The sequence below is a fragment of the Acartia tonsa genome, chromosome 7 (genome assembly GCF_053477335.1).
Source record: "Acartia tonsa isolate MP-2025a chromosome 7, ASM5347733v1, whole genome shotgun sequence".
Taxonomy (NCBI): domain Eukaryota; kingdom Metazoa; phylum Arthropoda; class Copepoda; order Calanoida; family Acartiidae; genus Acartia; species Acartia tonsa.
In genome coordinates this window covers 30,565,502-30,587,937 of record NC_137266.1, presented here as the reverse complement: position 1 = coordinate 30,587,937, position 22,436 = coordinate 30,565,502, and the positions used below count along the sequence as shown (strand labels likewise).

The window sequence follows — 22,436 nt, the reverse complement described above, 5'->3', positions numbered from 1 at the left end:
TGTTTGTCACTAAAAGGCAGTTTAGAGTATGACTGTTTGTCACTAAAAGTCAGTATGGAGTATGACTGTTTGTCACTAAAAGTCAGTTTAGAGTATGACTATTTGTCATCAAATATCAGATTAGAGTATGACTGTTTGTCATCAAAAGTCAGGTTAGAGTATGACTGTTTGTCATCAAATGTCAGATTAGAGTATGACTGTTTGTCATCAAATGTCAGATTAGAGTATGACTGTTTGTCATCAAATGTCAGATTTGAGTATGACTGTTTGTCTTCAAATGTCAGATTAGAGTATGACTGTTTGTCATCATATGTCAGATTAGAGTATGACTAATTGTCTTCAAATGTCAGATTATAGTATGACTGTTTGTCATCAATTGTCAGATTAGAGTATGACTGTTTGTCATCAAATGTCAGATTAGAGTATGACTGTCTGTCATCAATTGTCAGATTAGAGTATGACTGTTTGTCATCAAATGTCAGATTAGAGTATGACTGTTTGTAATCAAATGTCTGATTAAGGTATGACTGTTTGTCATCAAGTGTCAGATTAAAGTATGACTGTTTGTCTTCAAATGTCAGATTATAGTATGACTGTTTGTCATCAATTGTCAGATAAGAGTATGACTGTTTGTCATCAAATGTCAGATTAGAGTATGACTGTTTGTCATCAAATGTCAGATTAAAGTATGACTGTTTGTCACTAAAAGTCAGTTAGGAGTATGACCATTTGTTATCAAATATCAGATTAGAGTATGACTGTTTGTCATCAAATGTCAGATTAGAGTATGACTGTTTGTCACTAAAAGTCAGTTAGGAGTATGACCATTTGTTATCAAATGTCAGATTAGAGTATGACTGTTTGTCATCAAATGTCAGATTAGAGTATGACTGTTTGTCATCAAATGTCAGATTAAAGTATGACTGTTTGTCTTCAAATGTCAGATTAAAGTATGACTGTTTGTCATCAATTGTCAGATTAGAGTATGACTGTTTGTCATCAAATGTCAGATTAGAGTATGACTGTTTGTCATCAAATGTCAGATTAAAGTATGACTGTGTGTCACTAAAAGTCAGTTAGGAGTATGACCATTTGTTATCAAATGTCAGATTAGAGTAGGACTGTTTGTTATCAAATGTCAGATTACAGTATGACTGTTTGTCATCAAATGTCAGATTAGAGTATGACTGTTTGTCATCAAATGTCAGATTACAGTATGACTGTTTGTCATCAAATGTCAGATTAGAGTATGACTGTTTGTCATCAATTGTCAGATTAGAGTATGACTGTTTGTCATCAAATGTCAGGTTAGAGTATGACTGTTTGTCATCAAATGTCAGATAAGGGATTAACTGGGCAAATTTTGAGGGTCAATTTAATCACAGATTACGATCTTAATCACCTGAACTTTGCTCACATTGAGTCAGATTCGTCAGATTATAATCTGAAATCCCCCCTGACAGATTAAAAATTTGGCGGCAAATCCTGAGTAATCTGAGTTTTAGTACCTTTTTGCGCAAAAACACAGGTTTTGTCAGATTACAATCTGACGAAATGTAAGCAAATGTCAGAGTTGATTGATGAGGGGCGGGCAGATTAAAACCTGAGGAAAACCTGTCAAAACTCAGATTAGACAAGGTTTTGTCACTACTTGTCAGATTTAAAAACTACTAGGGTTTATAGATCGAAAGTACAAGTATTTATACTTTTTATTTGTTAAGCACCGGTTTCATTTCTCGAATAAGCACTAATCCTAAGGTTCCCTTTTACAAACACAGTTACAATTGATTTTCAGTTACTTAATGAACTTATGTAAATTATGCATATTTTAGCAACAAAAGCATTTTTTGAATGTTAATATTTTATATAACATTAGCCCTGAAATAAAAAGTTCCCAAAATAATTATATATAATATTAGATTAAATTGAGAAAAATTAGTAGAAGAGGAGAATAATAAAGAGTCAGCTTCACACTTAAGTATTAAAACTTTCATAATTAAAAAAAAACTCTCGGACTAAAAGAGGGTTTTCTTATCCCTCATAACATATTATGAAACCAACCTATTTACATATAAACAAGGGTGACAACATCCATAAGTAACGAAGCAAAAAATCTATTATGAAATAGACAAACGAACAAAGTGAGTTATAGAGCAGATTATCTGTTATCATAACAAAGAAAAGAAAGAGAGAGAATATGTAAAAACTTAAAATTACGAAACCATAAAAAATAAGTTTTAAGATTTTGAAAGTTGTAAGAAGAAAAGCAGCTAAAAAGCTGCTTAAAAGCAGTCAGATTTTAGGATGCATAATGAAGGGAATATTGACAAAAAAAATTTCAGCATCTTTTATAGGAACCGAAAAATCACGCTTTTCCCAAAAGTTTCAGACAGACGGACATTTCAAATTCTATAGTAGCTTCGCTACTATTAATACTCGGCTAAAATAAATAGAATCTTAATATTTAGCTGGTTTTGTTTTTAATTTACATAATTAGACATTTTAATCTAAACACTGAATTTTAAAGGATTTAAAATCTCTACAGCATAAAATTATAAAGTCTGTGCAAGTGTGCATCTATCTATTTAAACAACTGTCTATCTTTCTATCTGTATAATCAACTGTTTATCTATACATCTATCCATCTAAACTACTACCATCTACTTATCCAAAAAAATATAACTATCTATTTTTGTTTCTATCTCTAAACAACTGTTTTTATTTAACTCCCAAACAAAATATGAATTTTGCATATTTATGCAGGTGTTACAATCTATTTTACTATATATCTTTCTATCTATCTATCCTTCTATCTATCTTTCTATTTATATAGTTTTTATTTATCTTTTTATCTATTATTCTATCTATCTATCTTTCTAACTGTCTTTCTATCTTTATCTCCATCTATATGTATCTATGTATATATCTATTTAGTGAGTCCAGACAGCCAGCTACGGGCAGAAAGTATCCAGATTTTGTCTGAGCCAAAGTTGATAAGAAAACAGGCAGGAGAGAATGCTGTCTTTCCATGCCAGGTATTATTGTTCTTATTGCTCTCTGCACAAACTAGCAGATGCACCCCTAGCATCTACAGGATTTGTATCAGGAAAGGGTCAGGAAGGGGCTAGAAAAAATAGCTTAAAACCATTCCAAGACTTTCATCTGAAAATAAAAGAGCCTCTAACAATCAAAAGATCTGTGTGAAGCTTACCTAAAATAGAGAATCCAATTGGTTCAGTAGTTATTGAGATCTAAAGCTATAGACTAAAAACATACTACTTTATATAATGAAAAGGAAATTGTTTTCTGTCCTTTTGCTACAAGCTATGTGAAGTCTAATTTAATTGATTTTAGTCAGATTATGAAATCTATTTTCTTCAAGTTTAATAGTGTATTTAGAGTAGCTTAGTTCAATGTAAAAGTGCGGACTGACCGACGTACAAAAATTATAAATATCAACTTCAAATATACTTTTTTTAGATTTTTTATTCAAATTTTGTAATATTCAGGTTAGAAATCTGGGAACCATGGTGACAGTATGGAAACATGGCACCCGTGTCCTCACAGCTGGCAACCTGGTTGTCAAAAAAGATTCCAGGCATAGAAATTTATAGATTCAAAACGTTTGTTTGTACGTTTTTAGAATTTAACACTTTCCTCTAATATTCAATATGACTATTTCATCAACAACAAAAAATAGGGGATTTATTGTGATGTTATATTTATTGTTAAACACTTTAAATCAAAATGATAGAAGGTTTATTTCAAAAGTAAGTCTTGGAAACTTTAAGTTTAACAAACCTTTTAAGTGTTAGATAAGATCAAGAATCTAAAGGGATAATAAAATGATGTATATCCCCAATAATGATATACAAAACTACCCTTTTTTTAGATTACAATTAGTAGTTCAAACGTTTAGACACTCAACTTAATAACCAACCCATCAAATTTAATGAAAGTCACCAAGGTTGCTAAGCCAATATTAGAAACTTTGGGAACTAGTGTAATAAACATCTAATATCACCTCCCTTCTAGGAAAAAATTAAGTAAGGTTGGGGAGAAGCAAATGAAAGATATCTAATTCAATAAGCAATCTCCGCCCTAATCTATAATTAACTATAACATCAGGGTATCCTTGGAAGAAAATAATCTTGTTCTCTTGAACTTGACAAGTCAGGATGCTGGTAGCTATACTTGTGAGGTAAGCTTTATTTTATTGTGAAGTCAGAAGGAACATCTAGATATGTTATGTCTATTATTTTATAGAACATTTATCTATTAGTGTTATATGAATATTATGATATATTAGATATATAAGCTTTTATATGAGTCAAATCCCTGGAGATACGAAAAGTGTCTGGTGTGACGTCATAAAAAACGTCTAAAAAGGAAGGATGAGAGGAAAAGTGAAAAGGAAACCCCCCAAAAAAGAGATGGAATTAGATGTTTTTTTATGACGTCACACATGACACTTTCCGTATGCACCAAATCCCTATTTCACAACTCATTATTTCGATCCTTATTTTATATTAAGGTAGAGTAAGTTATTGCAAATGAATCTCCGTAGGGTTACAGAGTTTCCTGCAATGGCTAGTATCATCATGGTTTTTTTAAAAGTTGAAAATGATTGAGAGTGATGTCATTTTCTAAACGTTTCCTGATTTATGAACATCTACTCTATTTCATAATTGTTTTGATTTCGGTGAATCTTTGCTAGTCATATCGTCATCCTTGTTATTATACAGAGATAATCTACTTTTCTGTCAATGATAATAACACAATACATATATTTTATAAAGTTATATATCAATTATTTGCAAAGATTTCCCAAAAGTATAATCATCATAGTAAGAAAATAATACATTCATAACAAATTGCATTTTTAAGTATTTATTATCCTTCAGTGTATTTTGAGTCTTTTTATTTTTACAAGGGAAATGTGGCTTACATGGCTTCTTACAAAGATAGAGGACTGAAATGTAATGACCGATATGTTATAAGTCACTTAGTTTGGTACGTACGTAACAATAATGCTATGTAAAGATTTGATTTCAGACTCTTATGTTTGGAGTTTTAATTTTAGAAGGAAATTTCTTTAATTAATAAGTATCTACTTTATAACTTTCATTAAAGTTAATTTATTTAAAATAAAATGTTTTTATTCCTGTGCAACATTTCTTGTTTACCCTTGTTTTATATAAAACTGATTTTTATTTTTTTACGTAGATTTTGGGTATTTTTAATAGAATTACACTTTTTTTAGGTTGAAAATGATATTGAGAATCCGTTAACGCTTGTGCACACCTTACAGATTTTAGGTAAGGTTTTTATGTATATGCACTTAGTGTGCGAAAAATTATAGCAATTAACACTGTATATGGCATTCAATTGTTATATTTGATTTGGAAGTGATATTCGGAAATGAATATAAATTCTGCAGATTTAAATGATTGGATGAAAAGTTTAGACACTACTTGTTTGAAACTAACCAAACAAAATTCAATACAAATACCCAAGGTTTTGGAGCCAAGGAAAAAGATAACATGGTTATAAAACTTTTACTCATATAGTTCAATGTTCCCTTCCACCCAGATATGTATAGTGATACATATACAATACAAATTTCAGGTATTATGTGTATCCGTCCTTTCCTTCTTGTTTTGCAATCTCTTCTAGTTAGATTTGTGGGGAAAGTAACTAATCTAAAATGATTTAAAACGATACAAACCACTCCCATCCTTGACACTGTGGTGCATTATATGATTTAATCTAGGAAAAGTATTTCTAAACTTGGTTTGTCCAATGCAGTTGAAACTTTGCATACATACCATATACACACACATACTATTGCTGAGAGACAATATGTATTTCAAATATTTGTGTTGTTTAGAAATAGTTTTCAAAATGTGGTCTCTTTCTTTGGATAATAAATTTGTTTAATTCTAGTTGCTGTGCTCCTAGCATCTAGGAGCTCTCCATAATATGTGTAGGTAACCTATTTGGATATTCCATAACATAGGAATTGAGATTTTTAGCTACACAGAAATTTTTTTATTTCTTAAGTGAGTTTAACTGTACAATGTAATTATTTCTTGTTATGTAGGTACAATTAACAAAGTGTGCATATTCTAAGAATAGAATTAGCCACCACCTCTTCAAATTAGAATAAATACACAGTAGTAGAGTGTTTGCTTTAACTTGTTTTAAAAAAATGTAATAGTTTTTTTCGAAACCCATTAACATCCGCTGGATTAAAACTGGTTAATAAAATGTTGGTGACAACAACCTGGCATGCGACTACAGTTTAGACTAAATTTTTATAATTGATTTTGAAAGATCAACAAAATTGGCAGTTTTCCTCATATCACATAAGGACTACAATAAACAGGCTAAATTAGGTTATAAAATATTAGAATATCCCCGCAGGGATAGAAACTCAGATGGTTAAAATCTTCAAGGTCCACAGGGACTATTTTTTTTTTCTTCCAAAAATTTACTATAAGTGTCAGGGGGTTTTGAAACCTACTTATAAGTATGAGTAAGAAAACACTGTGTAATCTGATTTTCAAAATGTATTCATCAATACTATATTTTTGATTGTTGATTAATTTAGTAAATATTAACATGCATTTAAAGTTCCTGTTTTAAATTAAAATCATTATACCAAGCAAAATACAAAAAGCATTTAAATAACTAATCAAAAAATTGCATGAAATATCTAAATAAAAACATGTATATGCTATTTCCCAAGTGGGCTAAATGACATTGTGTACTCCATATACTCAATTTGCCCGAGCAATTTACCCACAAGTGAATATGTATATATTTTGATAGAATATTGCAATTGAAACAGAGTAACCTAAACATACACTTACATTTTCTGCAATTTGAATATTTTATTTTGATATGTGTACTGAAAAATAAAAATATTTGTCATTTCTAGTTCAATAAAGTAAACTCAATTAATGTTAATTGGCTAAGGGTGAATATACATTTCCACAATTATTAGTATAAAGAGTAATTTCTAGGCTTTAAATAACTTTCTTGCTTTAAATTTAGTCAAAACATTATACCTAAGGTGTCTCAATGAAATATTTTAAAACTTTTAAGTATTCATATTTTTGTGTCATTTCTTTGATTTTAATTAAAGGCTTTATCTAAAAAAATTAAAGATTCAAAAAATGTTTTATTTTATAATTGTTTCAAAAGTAACTGCAGAAAATTTTCTACTTTGAAAGATTTGAGTTTATCTATTTACAAATTACTCAAAAATGCATTTGTAGGTCAAGGAGAAGAAAATTATGTTCAAGTATTCAGGTTTGAATAGTTATCTTAATTAGGATTCTTTAATTGCATCACTTCTTCCCTACAGAAATTCTAAATTTACATATTTATCAAGTCATAGATGTCAACATCAAATTTAAAAAATGGCTTATTTGAAAACTTGTTGTGTTTATTTGATAAAATTAAAAATAAATAAGTATCAATAGATTTTAAATATTCTTTATTCTCTAAACAGTAAAAATAATTGGTTCAGTGGTTATTAAGATCTGACGGACAGACACACAGACGATCAGAAATAGTTTGACTTTGTCATACATATATAGGAGGGGGGGGGGGGATTGTTTTTTCCACATTTTGTTATTCTGTTTGGAAGGTTCATTCAACCTTCCCTAAAGAATTAAAAAACTATGAGATGCTCCACTGAAGAGAGAAACTTAAATCATTTAGCGGTTTTTACTTCACAGACAGAAGACATCCTACCTCTTTTATATAATGTTAATACAAAAATCCATTTCCATCAGAAATTTTGACACAAATGAAATGGAACTGGCAGAAAATGAGAGTAAGGGTATTCAAACAGGATTAGCCCACTTCCTTCCAGTTCAGATAATACCTGCCACTTTCTAATTTACTTTGAATGATCTTGCAAGTTTAATTAATCTTAATCTGCTAGTCCAATCGTAACTTATTTAACATAAATCTATAAGAAATAAATGTAATATCATATTAATCATAAGGAAGGAAATGAAAAAGGTGGATGGTTACAGAGTTGCCATAACTTCAAAGGAAGTTGCAGTTTATCCAGCTGGCTACATACAGATTGCATTTCTCTACAATATGCAAGCAAACCAAACTAAATTAATCTTTTCCTGGTTAAAGCCAGGAATAAAAGTGAATTGTTTTCAGTTATGTCACAGAAAAAAAAACATTAAGATTAACTGTTCTAGATATAAAGATTTTATTATTCTTTTCTATATTTAAATATTTCTTAAAATCTAGAATATTCCCTAAGATAATTTCTATTCCATATATGCTTGAGTTAAAACAAACTTTCTATGCCAAAGGCAATTGCTTCTCCTAAAACCAATGTTGATTTTGTTTAACATTATTTCAGAGGATTAAAAAATAAATAGACCTGCTTTGTTATAAATTTTTCATATGTATATTCAGAGTTTTTTTTTCATTCAAACCTTTTATTTGTTAGGAAGGTGTCAGTTTTTTTAATCTTTCATTATGTTATCAGAGAATTCAATGGGGTATTATATGAGGGAGGTGGGGTGCCAGAGGTGTAGAGTGGTTATTACCATCCACATCAAACTATGAGCCAGGAGTAAGTGGTTCATAAGATTTATCAGGTTGTTTCCCCTCCCCCCTCCTCAGCAAACCTTTAAAACCTTGAAAAAGAAAAATAACCAGATCTTGTGAAAATTTTCTTAGTTCATAAGAACACTCTGATATTCAAAAAGTTTAATGTTTTGTTTGTTGAACCAACATTGTAATTTAAAGATTCATATCAATCATATTTTCAATTAAATTTTGCATTTCTTGTGGTGAGATATGATTCAATCTTTGTCAGTATCAACTCTTTGCTGTAAATATATTTGTAGCAATAAAATAAAAGATTTATGACCACTCAAACAAGGTCTATGCTCAAATGTGTGGATTCCTTACCTTCAATATTTTTTTTATAGCCAAATTCAACATTTTAAAACATAGTTTAAAAAATCGGCAATACTTGTTTTTGGAGCCATTTTGAAGCAAAAAATAGAAAATAGACTTACACTATTTACTTGCATATTTAGGGAAGAAAATTAGATTTCCAGGGTTCAATTTCTTAAAATTTGTTTTTTCTGGAAATTTTAAAAATCTGTATAGTTTTGTCTAGAAATCTAGGTATGAATTATATCAAACTTAATTTTTGTTTTCAATATCTTTTCTCGTGTATTATTTGTTTAGAAATAATCGAAGACCTGCGACTACTTTAATCCCCACTGTGATTTAAGAAAGAATAATTAAGATAATTTAAAAGATATTTTGCTTTTGATACTTTCCTTCTTTTATATTAAAATATAATATTAAATCTTTGCTACATTGTCAGGCAAATTCTTACCTCTCTCTGTTAAATGCATTTGTGTATGATAGAGTTATGAATCATGACCTGAAGGAATTATGCCAACAAAATGGAAATAAGACAAGATTTATGTCCACATCTTAGTGAATATGCAGGAAAGATAAATGTTAAAGGCAAGTATATCTCATATTATAATCATATTTGCAAATACATAAATGTCCATTTTATTGGGAAAAGTCGTAAAATTTATCCAAAAAATTATATTTTCCTAAAACTATATTTTCATGTTTCTACAGTTGACCTGAAAATTAATTGAATCCCAAACATTGACGCAAATATTTTTTTCTTGTTCTTTATTTTTATTTTATTTTTAAAAGCTCTGATGGTGGAATTAGGATAATTACGCCAAATCATGAATATCGTTTAATTCATCAACAAATTTATTTAGATTATTCCATTTGAAAACAAAACAATGATAAGTAGATAAAAACGTTATAAACCTAGCTTGAGCTAGCCCTGTGGCTATACAAAAGTGGCTTGTTAAACTCCAAGAGTTTTAGGTCCAAACTCTAAGGAACAAACTAATCAAACAAACAAAAAAGTAGATTTTAAAATCTACAATAATAAATATATTCTGCTAAATTATTATAGGCAGGAATACTCAACCATAATTAAATTGTCGAATCAATATTTATTGCATAATTAATATTAGTCATCTTAGTTATTAAAGTAAAAGATTATTTCAATTAAATAAGCTAGTTTACTTACTGGCGGTTGCAACCCTAGCATTTACATATGGCTCTGTATTTAAAGGGAGGGTAAAGACACATAAAGATGGCTTAAAACCACCCCAAGACTTAAAATTTGGAATAAAATAGACTTTAACCAATTTGAAGCATCTCTTAGATGAAAAATACAATCAGTTCAGTAATTAGCAAGATCTGAATGATCCATAAAAAATTACTTCTTTATATAAAAAGATATTTCATTTTGACTACACTTTAGAAAAAATTGTAATTTTAATCTATTAATCATCAGACAATAGTGGCAAATGTTTTCTCTATTCTTACCATTTATACTATATTTTCATTTCATATTCATTCTTTAACAATATAATAATTCTACAAAGCAATAAAAGTGCGATTCTGGGTTGCAAAGTGTATTGGGATATTTAAAAGTGAAACTACTATAAAACTGTTCAAATTTAGTGTAAATTTTTGAAATATTTGTAGGATATGTTGTATAGTTTGCCTAAGTGAGTGTGTGTGCTTTAAACTTTTATATTTTAATAAGCAGGGATAAAGTGAAATAGTTTACATTTTTTTTGGCATTATTATCATAAATGAAATAAGATACCTCGATCCTTAAATTTTTTTTTTCCATTCTATACTGATATAATGTACTGATTATGACAGACCATCAAAAAAACTTACTAAAAGGCAATTTCAAATCAGAATTTCTGAATTTAATAATCTTTAAGTCTTTAGTACAATGATATTTTTTTACAAGTCAATAGAACCCTTGGTCCCTGAAATCTGGGTACTACACATATTTGAACCATTCTTCATTTGTTTATAAAACTTTGAATCCCTGTACCTAGGCAGCTTCATTCAATAACTACAAACTTTTAAACAGTTTTACCTGTAAGATAAAGGTTGATTGTTTCACACAGATTCTTCACTTTCAATCTTAAAAGGATAGAAAGAATTTAGGAGAATAAAATAATACAATAATATAACATCGAAAATGATTATATCTTGGTCCAGATCCAAGAATCTTGGATCTAAAGGGATAAGACAATGGCCGATAAATTAATGTACATTCACAAAGATAGTAAACAAAATTACCCCTTCTGTAGATTAAGATCAGTGGTTGAATCGTTTTAACATTCAACTTAATAAAGCAACACATTAAACTTCATTAAAGTCTCCAAAGTTGTTAAGCCAACGAATAAAACAACTGTATTTGGGATCTAGTCTAATAAACAGCCCATGGCCCTATTGTCCTAACTCTCTCTGGATTATTTAGTCTTTTGGCGCACTGCCATTCTTATATGTGAATTTTATTAACTTTGTTATTATACTGTAACTAATCATCATTAATTTTAGTGTTTTTTTTGTGATTGATCTAATAACAAATACATTAAAGTATGTATGGTATTTTTGTATGTGTCATAAAATAAATTGTTCACAAAGTTTAAAAAAATAAATTGAATTAAAACATCCATTAGTAGCGAAGATCATTATATAAGGATAATAAACAATGAGCTTTTAAACCATCATTTGTTTTCTTTGATCAAGAAATATCAAAGAAAAAAATTGGGGACGGGTCAACCCCCCCTCCCACCTTGAATGATCCTAGAGGCTTCGAGAGGGGGCGTATCAGCAAGTCAGTTATAAAGCAAAGCTGCAGAATATACACAAAAAAAAGCTGTATATAACTTATTGCAAACAAGTAAATCACGTTTCTCCCTCAGGACGAACAAACAGATAGACAGACAGCAAATATGAAAAGCTTTGCTTTGATAATCAAATATAGATGCAATATAATCAATGGGAATAAATCAAATTAACTAAACTGTATTTTTAATCAATTGATTGGGTAAAAATGTACATAAAACAAAAATATGAATGTTTCTAGTTTAAAAGTTATTAAATCATCAACTGAGCTGACATTTATTACACTTAGATATCAACAAAGCATTTGATTTTACATTTTTTTTCTATTTAAACTCTTTTTTTTTATTAATTAACTTATTCCTTCAAAATCAACAAAAAAAACACTTTTATGTACTTAAAAGTACAAGATGTTCCAATAGCTGTTTTGTACTCTTTATGTCTTATTGTTGGTATTTATATTAATTTTCTTTTCCATGGAAGTTTAATTTTAAACTAACACAAAAATGATAAAATCAATAAAAGTCAGAATGTGAGGAATATGATACTTATTTATCGTTTTATGATTTTAATTTTATTATACGTGGGAAGTTGTTTGCAATACAAGACGATAAATTTTTTCGTATTGCTCACAACCGGTTCTAACCCAGCGGATTCATTTGACATTGCTAATTGTCATTTGTTATAATAATCAAACTAGGAATAATAAATGACCGAAAAACAAAATTAAAACAAAAAAAATCCGGGAACAAAAATAGGAAATTTTTTTCTAAATTAAGTACTAATGTATATCTATCTATTTCAGAAGCTCCACAAATAGTGAGAACAGACAATCTTGGCTTGATACGAGTTGTCAAGGGCTCTACTGTCACCATTAAATGTAAAGTTACTGGATTTCCACCTCCTAAGGTATTATTTAAATGGATAGTCGTAAAGTTTAGTTTTTTTTGTAATATCCTTCCAAATGCTTATTCAAAAATCATATTTTGGTAAAATAAGATATAATTTACAGCAGCAGTATAAAGCTAGACTACACAAAAAAGAACAGGCTTCTTCAGTAGAATATTTCGCTTTGTTCAAGCCTTTAATTCTAATCGTTTGAGAGTATATGTACATTTTTTGAGCTCACATCTATAATTAGGACATTGCAAATGAGCTAATAAGGACTAGAATCTTAGACTAGACCTAAAAGAACTGCTCTTTAATATATATATTTATAAATATAAAATCTACATAAGCCTAAGTAAAGAAGTGTCTATTTAATGTCAATTTTATTAGCCTAATGTGGTTTCCAAGATTTCTTAACCACCGTAAATTAATGTTAGCATCATTCTATTAGTGCCATGCTATATAAAACTAAAAATTGTCTTTTGAACCGACTTTATGTGTGAAAATGGCTAGCTTTAATGAGAATGGCTGGATTTAGATCTATTGTGAGTGAGGATAAACACAGATTTTCCTTTTCTTCCGAGTTTACAAAAGATTTTTTATATATCAGTTACATAAGCTATGTACATTGTACAATGTACATACTTCTAACAACGAAACTGCTTACTATATAAAAAACGTAAGAAAGATGCGTGGTAAAGAAAAAAATCAAAGCTTCTCTTAAGTTCATAGAACTATCTGTCCAATGTCTTAAAATACTTAGTGTGTTGATGTGAGGGAGGGAAAGATTTGTATTTTATGCGAATGCAACCCTTCCTACAATTATCCTAAAATCTACCATTTTTACACGGAGCACGAGACATATTAGCAATAACATTATTAGATGTTTTCATTGCAGGATTTTTTTCTCAATGTTTTTCAGTTCGAAAATTTTGTTTTTTCAATGTTTTTAAAAACATTTAAAAAACGTTGAACAACATCGAAAAAATACATAGACAACCTAATCTACATGAGAATCGCAAAAACTTTCTAGTGGTTGAAAAAATGTTGGTAGTAGAAACGTTACCGAAATGACCTAAACTATGCTTCTGAACATATTTATTTTCACATTGTTAAAGGTGACTTTTAGAGATACTTAGCTGTTATAAAACTATATTTTATCTCAAATTAGGATAATAAAATTACTCCAAAATTCACTGTAATTATCGGTCCTACGACAAACGCAGGAGTCCCAAACGTCGGAGTGGATACTTAACCTAACCTATCTTATAGGTTTTTACATGCCTAACCCCTGCGGGAGGCTTATTTGTGTATTCATATCTTAACCTAACCTAACCTGTATAGAAATACTTAATTAAATTAATATTTTAACACTCTGACGTCTGGGACTCCTGCGTTTGTCCTGGAACCTAATTATCATATGTTTTTATAATATTTAAATGCAATAAAAACATTAGAAAAATCCTAAAAATATGATTATTCCTAGATTTACATATTTGTTAATTAGGTTTATGTTAATATTTTATAGTAAATATGTATTTGTTAATCTGTTTGTAATTTTAAAGAGTACAAATTCAGATTTTATTTATTATTTTTGGAATTTTTGCTATTCATGTTGATTACATATGAGTCAGATTCTTTTGATAATTTTTAATAGCTAAAGCAAGGGTGTCCAAGCTTTTTCATTTGGAGGGTGTTAAAAATTCAAAATTTAAATTTCTTTTTTTTTTGGGGGGGGGGGGGGTTAATCTTTTTATCACATAGGCAAGGACGTCCATGTTTTTTAATATTTTTTGGATACTAGATTAAATACTAGATGTAAAATTTTTGAAATAAAATTAATGACATATCCTTAAAAAAAATGTCAAGATGTCTGTTAGTCTGTGTCAGTTTGTACCAAAGGATCTCGCTTAACGCTGGAGCGATATGAACTTCTTTACAGCGAAGCTTCACATAGGTTGTGTGATTTTTTAGGAAGGGTTCGAATCTTTTTGGGGCTAAGCCACTAGTTAAAAAATAACTATATTTAAGGTCAAAGTTTTGGCCTTACCTAACCAAGCCATATACAATATGTATATATATATAGCAAGCTAAAGAAATAAATTAGATGTGCCATGGTGTGCCTGCCAAATGGTAACCCATACTAGTGAATTATTTCTACATTCCAGATGTATATCTATCTATGTACATTTGATGTTTTTCATCATTTAGGCCGATTTTGAAAAAAGTATTTTACAGAAAGGCTTCGAAACCAGTTAATATCTACTGGATTAGAACCAGTTGTAAGGCCTTCGGTCATACTCTTTTAACTTTTTTAATATCCGCAGAGAGCTGTCTTTTATACGATTTGTTAATTAACAATCCCAGTATTGCTTCGCAACCGATTTATATCCTTGGATTAGAACCAGTTCTGTGTTCAGGACAATGATTTGTGCCTGTTTAATTTACAGGGCATTCCTCTAATTGTCATATTTAGGACCATTAAGCCGATACTAAGACCACGAAAACTAGCGAATAAGAATTGAATTGAACCCTTCTCCCAACCCCTATTTATGGTAAATGAATTGAAAATAGTAACAACGTTTTAGCTCTGCCTATCCCCTGCAGGGCCTTAATCCCGTGGGGCTGTTAAGAAACCTAAATTTATAAACAAACAAGCAAAAATCTCCCCCGCTCGTGCTCTATTTATACAAAAATGATAAGGGGGGTTCAGTGCTCAACAAAGCACTATACGGGATATTTCCCTAGAATCATACTTTAAAAAAATTCTTTTCATTCTTGCAAAGTTTATATTAATGACTTTTTTCAATCAAATAATAGACAAGGATGATAAATAGTTTAAAGTTTCTGAAAAAATTACGTCATGCACTATTATGTATAATGTTTAAAACTATTTTCCTATAAAATTTTCAGAATTTACTTATTAAACCTTTTGTTTCTTTGTAGAAAATAAAAATTAATTAAGTAACTAAGAGGTTGTATGTTTTTTTCACCTTTTAATGAGTGCAACAATATTTAAAGAAAGGTCAGAGAAAATAAAAAGGTCAAATAAATCTTTGAACTAATTGTATCGCAAATGTGAACAAACTAAGATAATAGACATTTATCGTATTATAAAAAGCTTTCCGCGGATATAAAAACTGGTTTTAATCTAATAATTGTACATTTTTTATATTTGTAGACAATTGGATATATTACGATACATATTTTTTTAGTAGGCTGAGCACCGTATCTAATCCAACATATATTAATGGGATTTGAAGTGATATTGAAAAAAAGAGTTATAAATTATGAATTTGAAAGTACTTGTATATTAGATAACATGGAGTAGGAGTATGGGGCAGATATCTTGGAGCGATATTTCTCAAGATCAAGCTTCTCTGGTTTTGTCAAATGTTTCAAGGTAAGTTGAATCACTTCAGCAGCTAGGGTCGTGTCAGAGATCTCAATAGAAAAAACAATGGATGATAAATTGATATACAAGCTTGAGGGTTTCCTAAGTTTTACAAATTCATTTTAATCTAGTCTGAAGAAAACCCTAATTTTTATGAAACTATTTAGGATTTGATCCAATATTGAATAAAAACATAACATATCTTTAATAGTTATTCAAAACTGAATTGTTCTAAAGAAGGTGTATTAACTTTTATTTTTATAGCTAGCCGGTGCTTTTAGTAAGTAGTAAATGTAAATTTTTTCCATAGAATTCAGATATGCAATCGGTTTTTTTGTAGACCTCTTATTTTTTTTAAGTAATTAAATTTTTTTTAAGTACTAAAATGCAAAAAAAAAGATAAGAAAATGGCCATTATGAACACAAATAGTAAGATCTTTAATTTAACACCTTACTTTTTGAATTCTGTGAGGTAATTATTGAAAAAATCGATTTCATTACCCAGGCATAAGAAATAGGCGTTATATATACTTTTAGAATGAGAAAAATATTACAAATCCATTCTAAGCAGAATTGAAATAAAAAGTTTACAAAATATTAAATAAACTACAAAAAAAGGAATTATATGAAAATATTATATTACATTATACAGGCAACCATCTTATTTCTTGTTTTGAGAATAAAAATGGGAAAGGGGTAAAGAGGGGATGAAGAAAGTGTTACCTGTACAAAAAAATGTGTTAGGCCATTTTTTTATTTTTTATTATTTTACTTTTTTTCAATTTTGCTTACAATGGATTCGTAATATTTTTCTGATTCTAATGGTATATATGAACCCATATTTTTTATGCCTGTGAAATGATATAAATAAGTTCAAAGTTTTTATTCTCGTGGGTTTAAAAAATCGATTTTTTCAATAATTACCTCACATAATTCAAAAAGTAAGGTGTCAAATTAAAGATCTTACTATTTTTGTTCATAATGGCCATTTTCTTCCTTTTTTGTTGCGTTTTAGTTCCTTAAAATAGACTTATTTTTTTAAAAAAAACTTAAATTACTTTAAAAATAAGAGGTCTACAAAAAAAAATTGCATATCTGAATTCTATGGAAAATTTTACATCTACTACTTACTAAAAGCACCGGCTAGCTATAAAAATAAAAGTGGATCATATGAAGGAAATGAAGTCATTCCTAAAAAGGACAGAAATTCCCTTCCAAAAAGGACAGAAATCATCTTCCTTTTTCTCAGATATCTCAAATATGGACAAAAATCACTCTCCTTTTTCTCACATATCTGAAAAAGAGGATAAAAATCACCTTCCTAAATCTCACTTATTCTTCCTAATTCTAAGAAAATTAATCCAATACCTCCAAGTTCTTCCTTATTCTCAGATAATCTACCTTATTCTAAGAAATTCTTCCTTGTCCTTACAAATTCTCCCTTATTCTCAGATAACCTACCTTATTCTAAGAAATTCTTCCTTATTCTAAGAAAATCTACCTTATTCTAAGACATTCTTCCTTATTCTAAGAAAATCTACCTTATTCTAAGACATTCTTCCTTATTCTAAGAAATTCTTCCTAATTCTATGAAAATCTACCTTATTATAAGACATTCTTCCTTATTCTAAGAAAATCTACCTTATTCTGAGACATTCTTCCTTATTCTAAGAAATTCTTAGTTATTCTAAGACATTCTTCCTTATTCTAAGAAATTCTTCCTAATTCTATAAAAATCTACCTTATTATAAGACATTCTTCCTTATTCTAAGAAAATTTACCTTATTCTAAGACATTCTTCCTTATTCTAAGAAATTCTTCCTTATTCTAATAAGATCTACCTTATTCTAAGAAATACTTCCTAATTCTATGAAAATCTACCTTATTATAAGACATTCTTCCTTATTCTAAGAAAATTTACCTTATTCTAAGACATTCTTCCTTATTCTAAGAAAATCTACCTTATTCTAAGACATTCTTCCTTATTCTAAATAATTCTTAGTTATTCTAATAAGATCTACCTTATTCTAAGAAATACTTCCTAATTCTATGAAAATCTACCTTATTATAAGACATTCTTCCTTATTCTAAGAAAATCTACCTTATTCTAAGACATTCTTCCTTGTTCTAAGAAAATCTACCTTATTCTAAGACATTCTTCCTTATTCTAAGAAAATCTACCTTATTCTGAGACATTCTTCCTTATTCTAAGAAATTCTTAGTTATTCTAAGACATTCTTCCTTATTCTAAGAAATTCTTCCTAATTCTATAAAAATCTACCTTATTATAAGACATTCTTCCTTATTCTAAGAAAATTTACCTTATTCTAAGACATTCTTCCTTATTCTAAGAAATTCTTCCTTATTCTAATAAGATCTACCTTATTCTAAGAAATACTTCCTAATTCTATGAAAATCTACCTTATTATAAGACATTCTTCCTTATTCTAAGAAAATTTACCTTATTCTAAGACATTCTTCCTTATTCTAAGAAAATCTACCTTATTCTAAGACATTCTTCCTTATTCTAAATAATTCTTAGTTATTCTAATAAGATCTACCTTATTCTAAGAAATACTTCCTAATTCTATGAAAATCTACCTTATTATAAGACATTCTTCCTTATTCTAAGAAAATCTACCTTATTCTAAGACATTCTTCCTTATTCTAAGAAAATCTACCTTATTCTAAGACATTCTTCCTTGTTCTAAGAAAATCTACCTTATTCCCTCAAATTCTACCAACACCTTCCTTAATCCCTCTAATTCTTCCTTTTCCTCAGATAATTTTCCTAATTTATATTGGGATGTCAGAACTGAAATACAGGTATAGAGAATATATAAGTACATAATAAGTAGGATTTGTACAGTGCATTTTTGGTTGTATCCTTTGACCTTTTGATCCTTTTATATTGGGATATCAGAACAAGAATAAGAAATTATTTCCTACATACAAATAGTACATTCAGAATGGTAATAAGTACATTTAATAAAATTTAGAAACCCCAGTCATTTGGACAGGTAAGTGTAAGTACATTTAATAAAATTTAGAAACCCCAGTCATTAGAGATAAACAGAATCTCTGTCTGTCTGTTTATCTGTGTGCACTGAAGGATCTCCCTAACAGCTGCATACTACATAAACTTCTTAGTTATAATTCTTGTTAATCAGGATTAAAGAACACACTAGCTGTATCAATAATCTGTTCTACTTGCCAACTGATACAAATATTAGACCAAAATGGAAAAACATGGATGAAAAAAAATTTTTCTTTACAATAATAAAATAAAAACCCAGGTAGAGAGTCAGATATTTGTATATAATGAAAAGTACAACCCCCCCCCCCCCTCAAATGGTTGGCAACTTAATTTTCAGTCTGTCTATAAATCAGCTGATAATTATGTAATGGATGCAAGGGCGTACTATGAATTTTTACTATTTGGGGTATAAAGAAAGTTTTTGTTGTTCTCTCCAGAAATATTTAAAATTAAACTTTTTGAACAGTGATCATCATTTATCTTTATATAACACGATAGCAATGTGTAAAATTATGCAGAATAGCAATTATTTATCGATAACGAACTAAGATTGCAAATAAAAACATTAAAATATACAAGACTGGAGGTACGTAAGATTAGAATTATGTAATTTACAAATCATGTAAACTGTACAAAAAATAGCATAGTATTTATCTATCTATCTACCCACCCCCACCCAATCGCTAATGTTAAATTGTGATAGCCTGATATCTAGTTGCCGAATGTGTACGCAGTTTCCTGAGTGTTTCCTCATCCTAGCTCAATATTTACTACTAGCTAAAAAAGCTTCAAACTTCAAAAAAAAAAAATCAAAATTTAAAAAATTCAAATTTATAATGTATATTGTATAAATCGTTTACACATTCAAATTTTGATTTTTTTAAGGGAAGTTTGAAGATTTGTAGCTAGTAGTAAATATTGAGCGAGGATGAGGAAACACTCAGGAAACTGCGTACACATTCGGCAACTAGATATCAGGCTATCTAAATTGTATATTTTCTTTTAAAAGTGTGAATGTTTTCTTTAACCTTAAAGTCTGTACGATACATAATTTAAATACTGACTTAACTTATAGTTGAAAAATTGAACACATAATCTTATCCCTTTAAATCCCTGAGACTTCAAAGTGGTCGAAGCAAAGGTTTTCTATAATTAGGGTTGGTCCGTCTGTATGTAACAGTTAGCTTTTTTCGTTAATTTAAACAGTTAAAATTGTTTTATCAATTTTAAACTTGGCATGATGATTCCTATAACAATGAGGTCCTTCTGATTTCAGAGCTTCATTTTTATGGATGTTGTCATTTTTTTAAAAAGCGAAGCTTTTCTATAATTAGGGTTAGTCCGTCCGTTCGTCCGTCCGTCCGTCCGTCCGTACGTCTGAGAGAGATAGCTTTTTTCATTAATTTAGGCATGTTAGAATCCTGTCGATTTCATGGTGATTCCTTTAGTAGATAGTATGATTAAGAAAGCATAGCAACTCTATAATCATTACCAGAATGTCCGTACGTCCATTTTAAACATGTTGGTTCTTTACTTTTTTAACAACAAATTTTTATGTGATCTAATAATCCGATTGTTATAATTTGTTGGTATAGTGATTCTGGGACAACAAAGTACAATATTATAAGCAAGCTACTCTATAATCAAGTCCAAAAAAATAAAATATGTCCATAAACATTATCCTCTATCAAGAAGTTTTTCCAACAAATTTACTCACAATTTTGCTTTGACTCCTTTTTGAAAGCGAAGCTTTTCTATAATTAGGGTCGGTCCGTCCGTCCGAGATAGATAGCTTTTATTCGTTAATTTAGGCATGTTAGAATTGTCCTATCGATTTCAAACTTTGCATAGTGATTCCTGTAGTAGTTAGGTACGATTTAGAAAGCGTAGCAACTCTATAATCATTACCATAATGTCCGTACGTCCATTTTAAACATATTGATTTTTCTACTTTTTTAACAAAAAATTTTTATGTGATCTAATTATCCGTTTGATCTGATTTTTGGTATATTGATTCCTGGGACAACAAAGAACAATTTTATAAGCGAAGCAACTCTATAATCAAGTCATCAAAATGTAAGTATGTCCATAAACATTATTCTGTATCAAGCAGTTTAGCAAAAGTATGTCCATGAACATTATCCTGTATCAAGCAGTTTAGCAAAAAATTTACTTACACTTTTGCTTCGACTCTTATACTTTTATATTCTGATTATTCAGTTCAGACACTATACAAGTGTTAATGTCCGTTTGTCTTACCGTTTCAGTGCTTCGCTTTTATGGATGTTGTCATCCTTGTTTTATATTCTGATTATTCAGTTCTGACACTATACATGTGTTAGTGTCCGTAAGTCCTACCGTTTTAGAGCTTCGCTTTTTTGGATGCTGTCATCCATGTTTAATTTTGTTTATACTTTTATTATTTCAGGGAGAGAGGGGACAATGGTCTGTTTATTACACTAGTCCCCAAAGTTTTATTATAATGTTTTATTATTTGTAAGTTTATACAACTTTACGCACTTGAGTGAATTTTTATTGGTTGGTTAATTAAGTGTTCAGACGTTTCAGCCAATAATTTTAATCTACAGAAGGGATAATTTTGTGCATAATCATTGGGGATGTACGCGCTACCGTGGTTCAAAAAGTATTACATAAACAGTGAATATTGGTGTTTGCAGAGAGAGAGAGAGAAAGGGGACATTGGGCTGTTAATTACACAAGTCCAAAAATATTTACAATAACATTTTCTTATTAGTTGGCTTAACAACTTTGTGGACTTTTAATAAATTTTAATTGGTTGGTGTATTAAGTTGAGTGTCCAAATGTTTTAACCCCGAATTGTAATCTACAGAAGGGGTAATTTTGTTTTTTAACATTGAGATTTACATAATTTTATTAGCCATTATCTTATCCCTTTAGATCCCTGGGTATTATCAATTAATTCAAACGCCAGGTCCAACAAACCAAAATAACTGCCCAAACACCCGAGGTATTAGGTTAAGTAACACTAACACCCATCAGACAACCACCATTTTGATTGCAAAACCTTTGTCGGAGAAGTCCTAAATGGGATTGGTAATGAGTTGTGACTGTTTGGGGCCAAGGCATTCTACATACTTTAACTATTAATGTCGCGCAGTTGAGATAGTAGGAACTATTTTTAAGCCTTTAGTTTTTATGCTGGTTAATTTGATTTTAAAGTTGTTTCTTCTCTGATTTTTCCAGGGATGTAAAGGGATAATACAATGGCCGTTAAAGTGATGTACAACCCAATGATGATACACAAAATTACTCCTTAAAAATTTGTGGTTGAAACGTTTGAACACAAAAAATAAAAAAATAAAAATTCACTATATTCCACAAAGT

General features: G+C 29.4%; 1 protein-coding gene across 1 annotated transcript in view; it reads left to right on the top strand.

Annotated features, from left to right (window-relative positions):
• LOC145325258 (opioid-binding protein/cell adhesion molecule homolog) overlaps nt 1-22,436 on the top strand; it is a 100,700-nt gene that overhangs the window by 39,517 nt on the left and 38,747 nt on the right. Inside the window, exons 2-7 of the mRNA XM_080168192.1 lie at nt 2,935-3,035; nt 3,510-3,598; nt 4,129-4,201; nt 5,264-5,318; nt 12,557-12,660; nt 15,957-16,042. Coding sequence (XP_080024318.1) covers nt 2,935-3,035; nt 3,510-3,598; nt 4,129-4,201; nt 5,264-5,318; nt 12,557-12,660; nt 15,957-16,042 — 508 coding nt within the window. The remainder of the gene's footprint in view (nt 1-2,934; nt 3,036-3,509; nt 3,599-4,128; nt 4,202-5,263; nt 5,319-12,556; nt 12,661-15,956; nt 16,043-22,436) is intronic.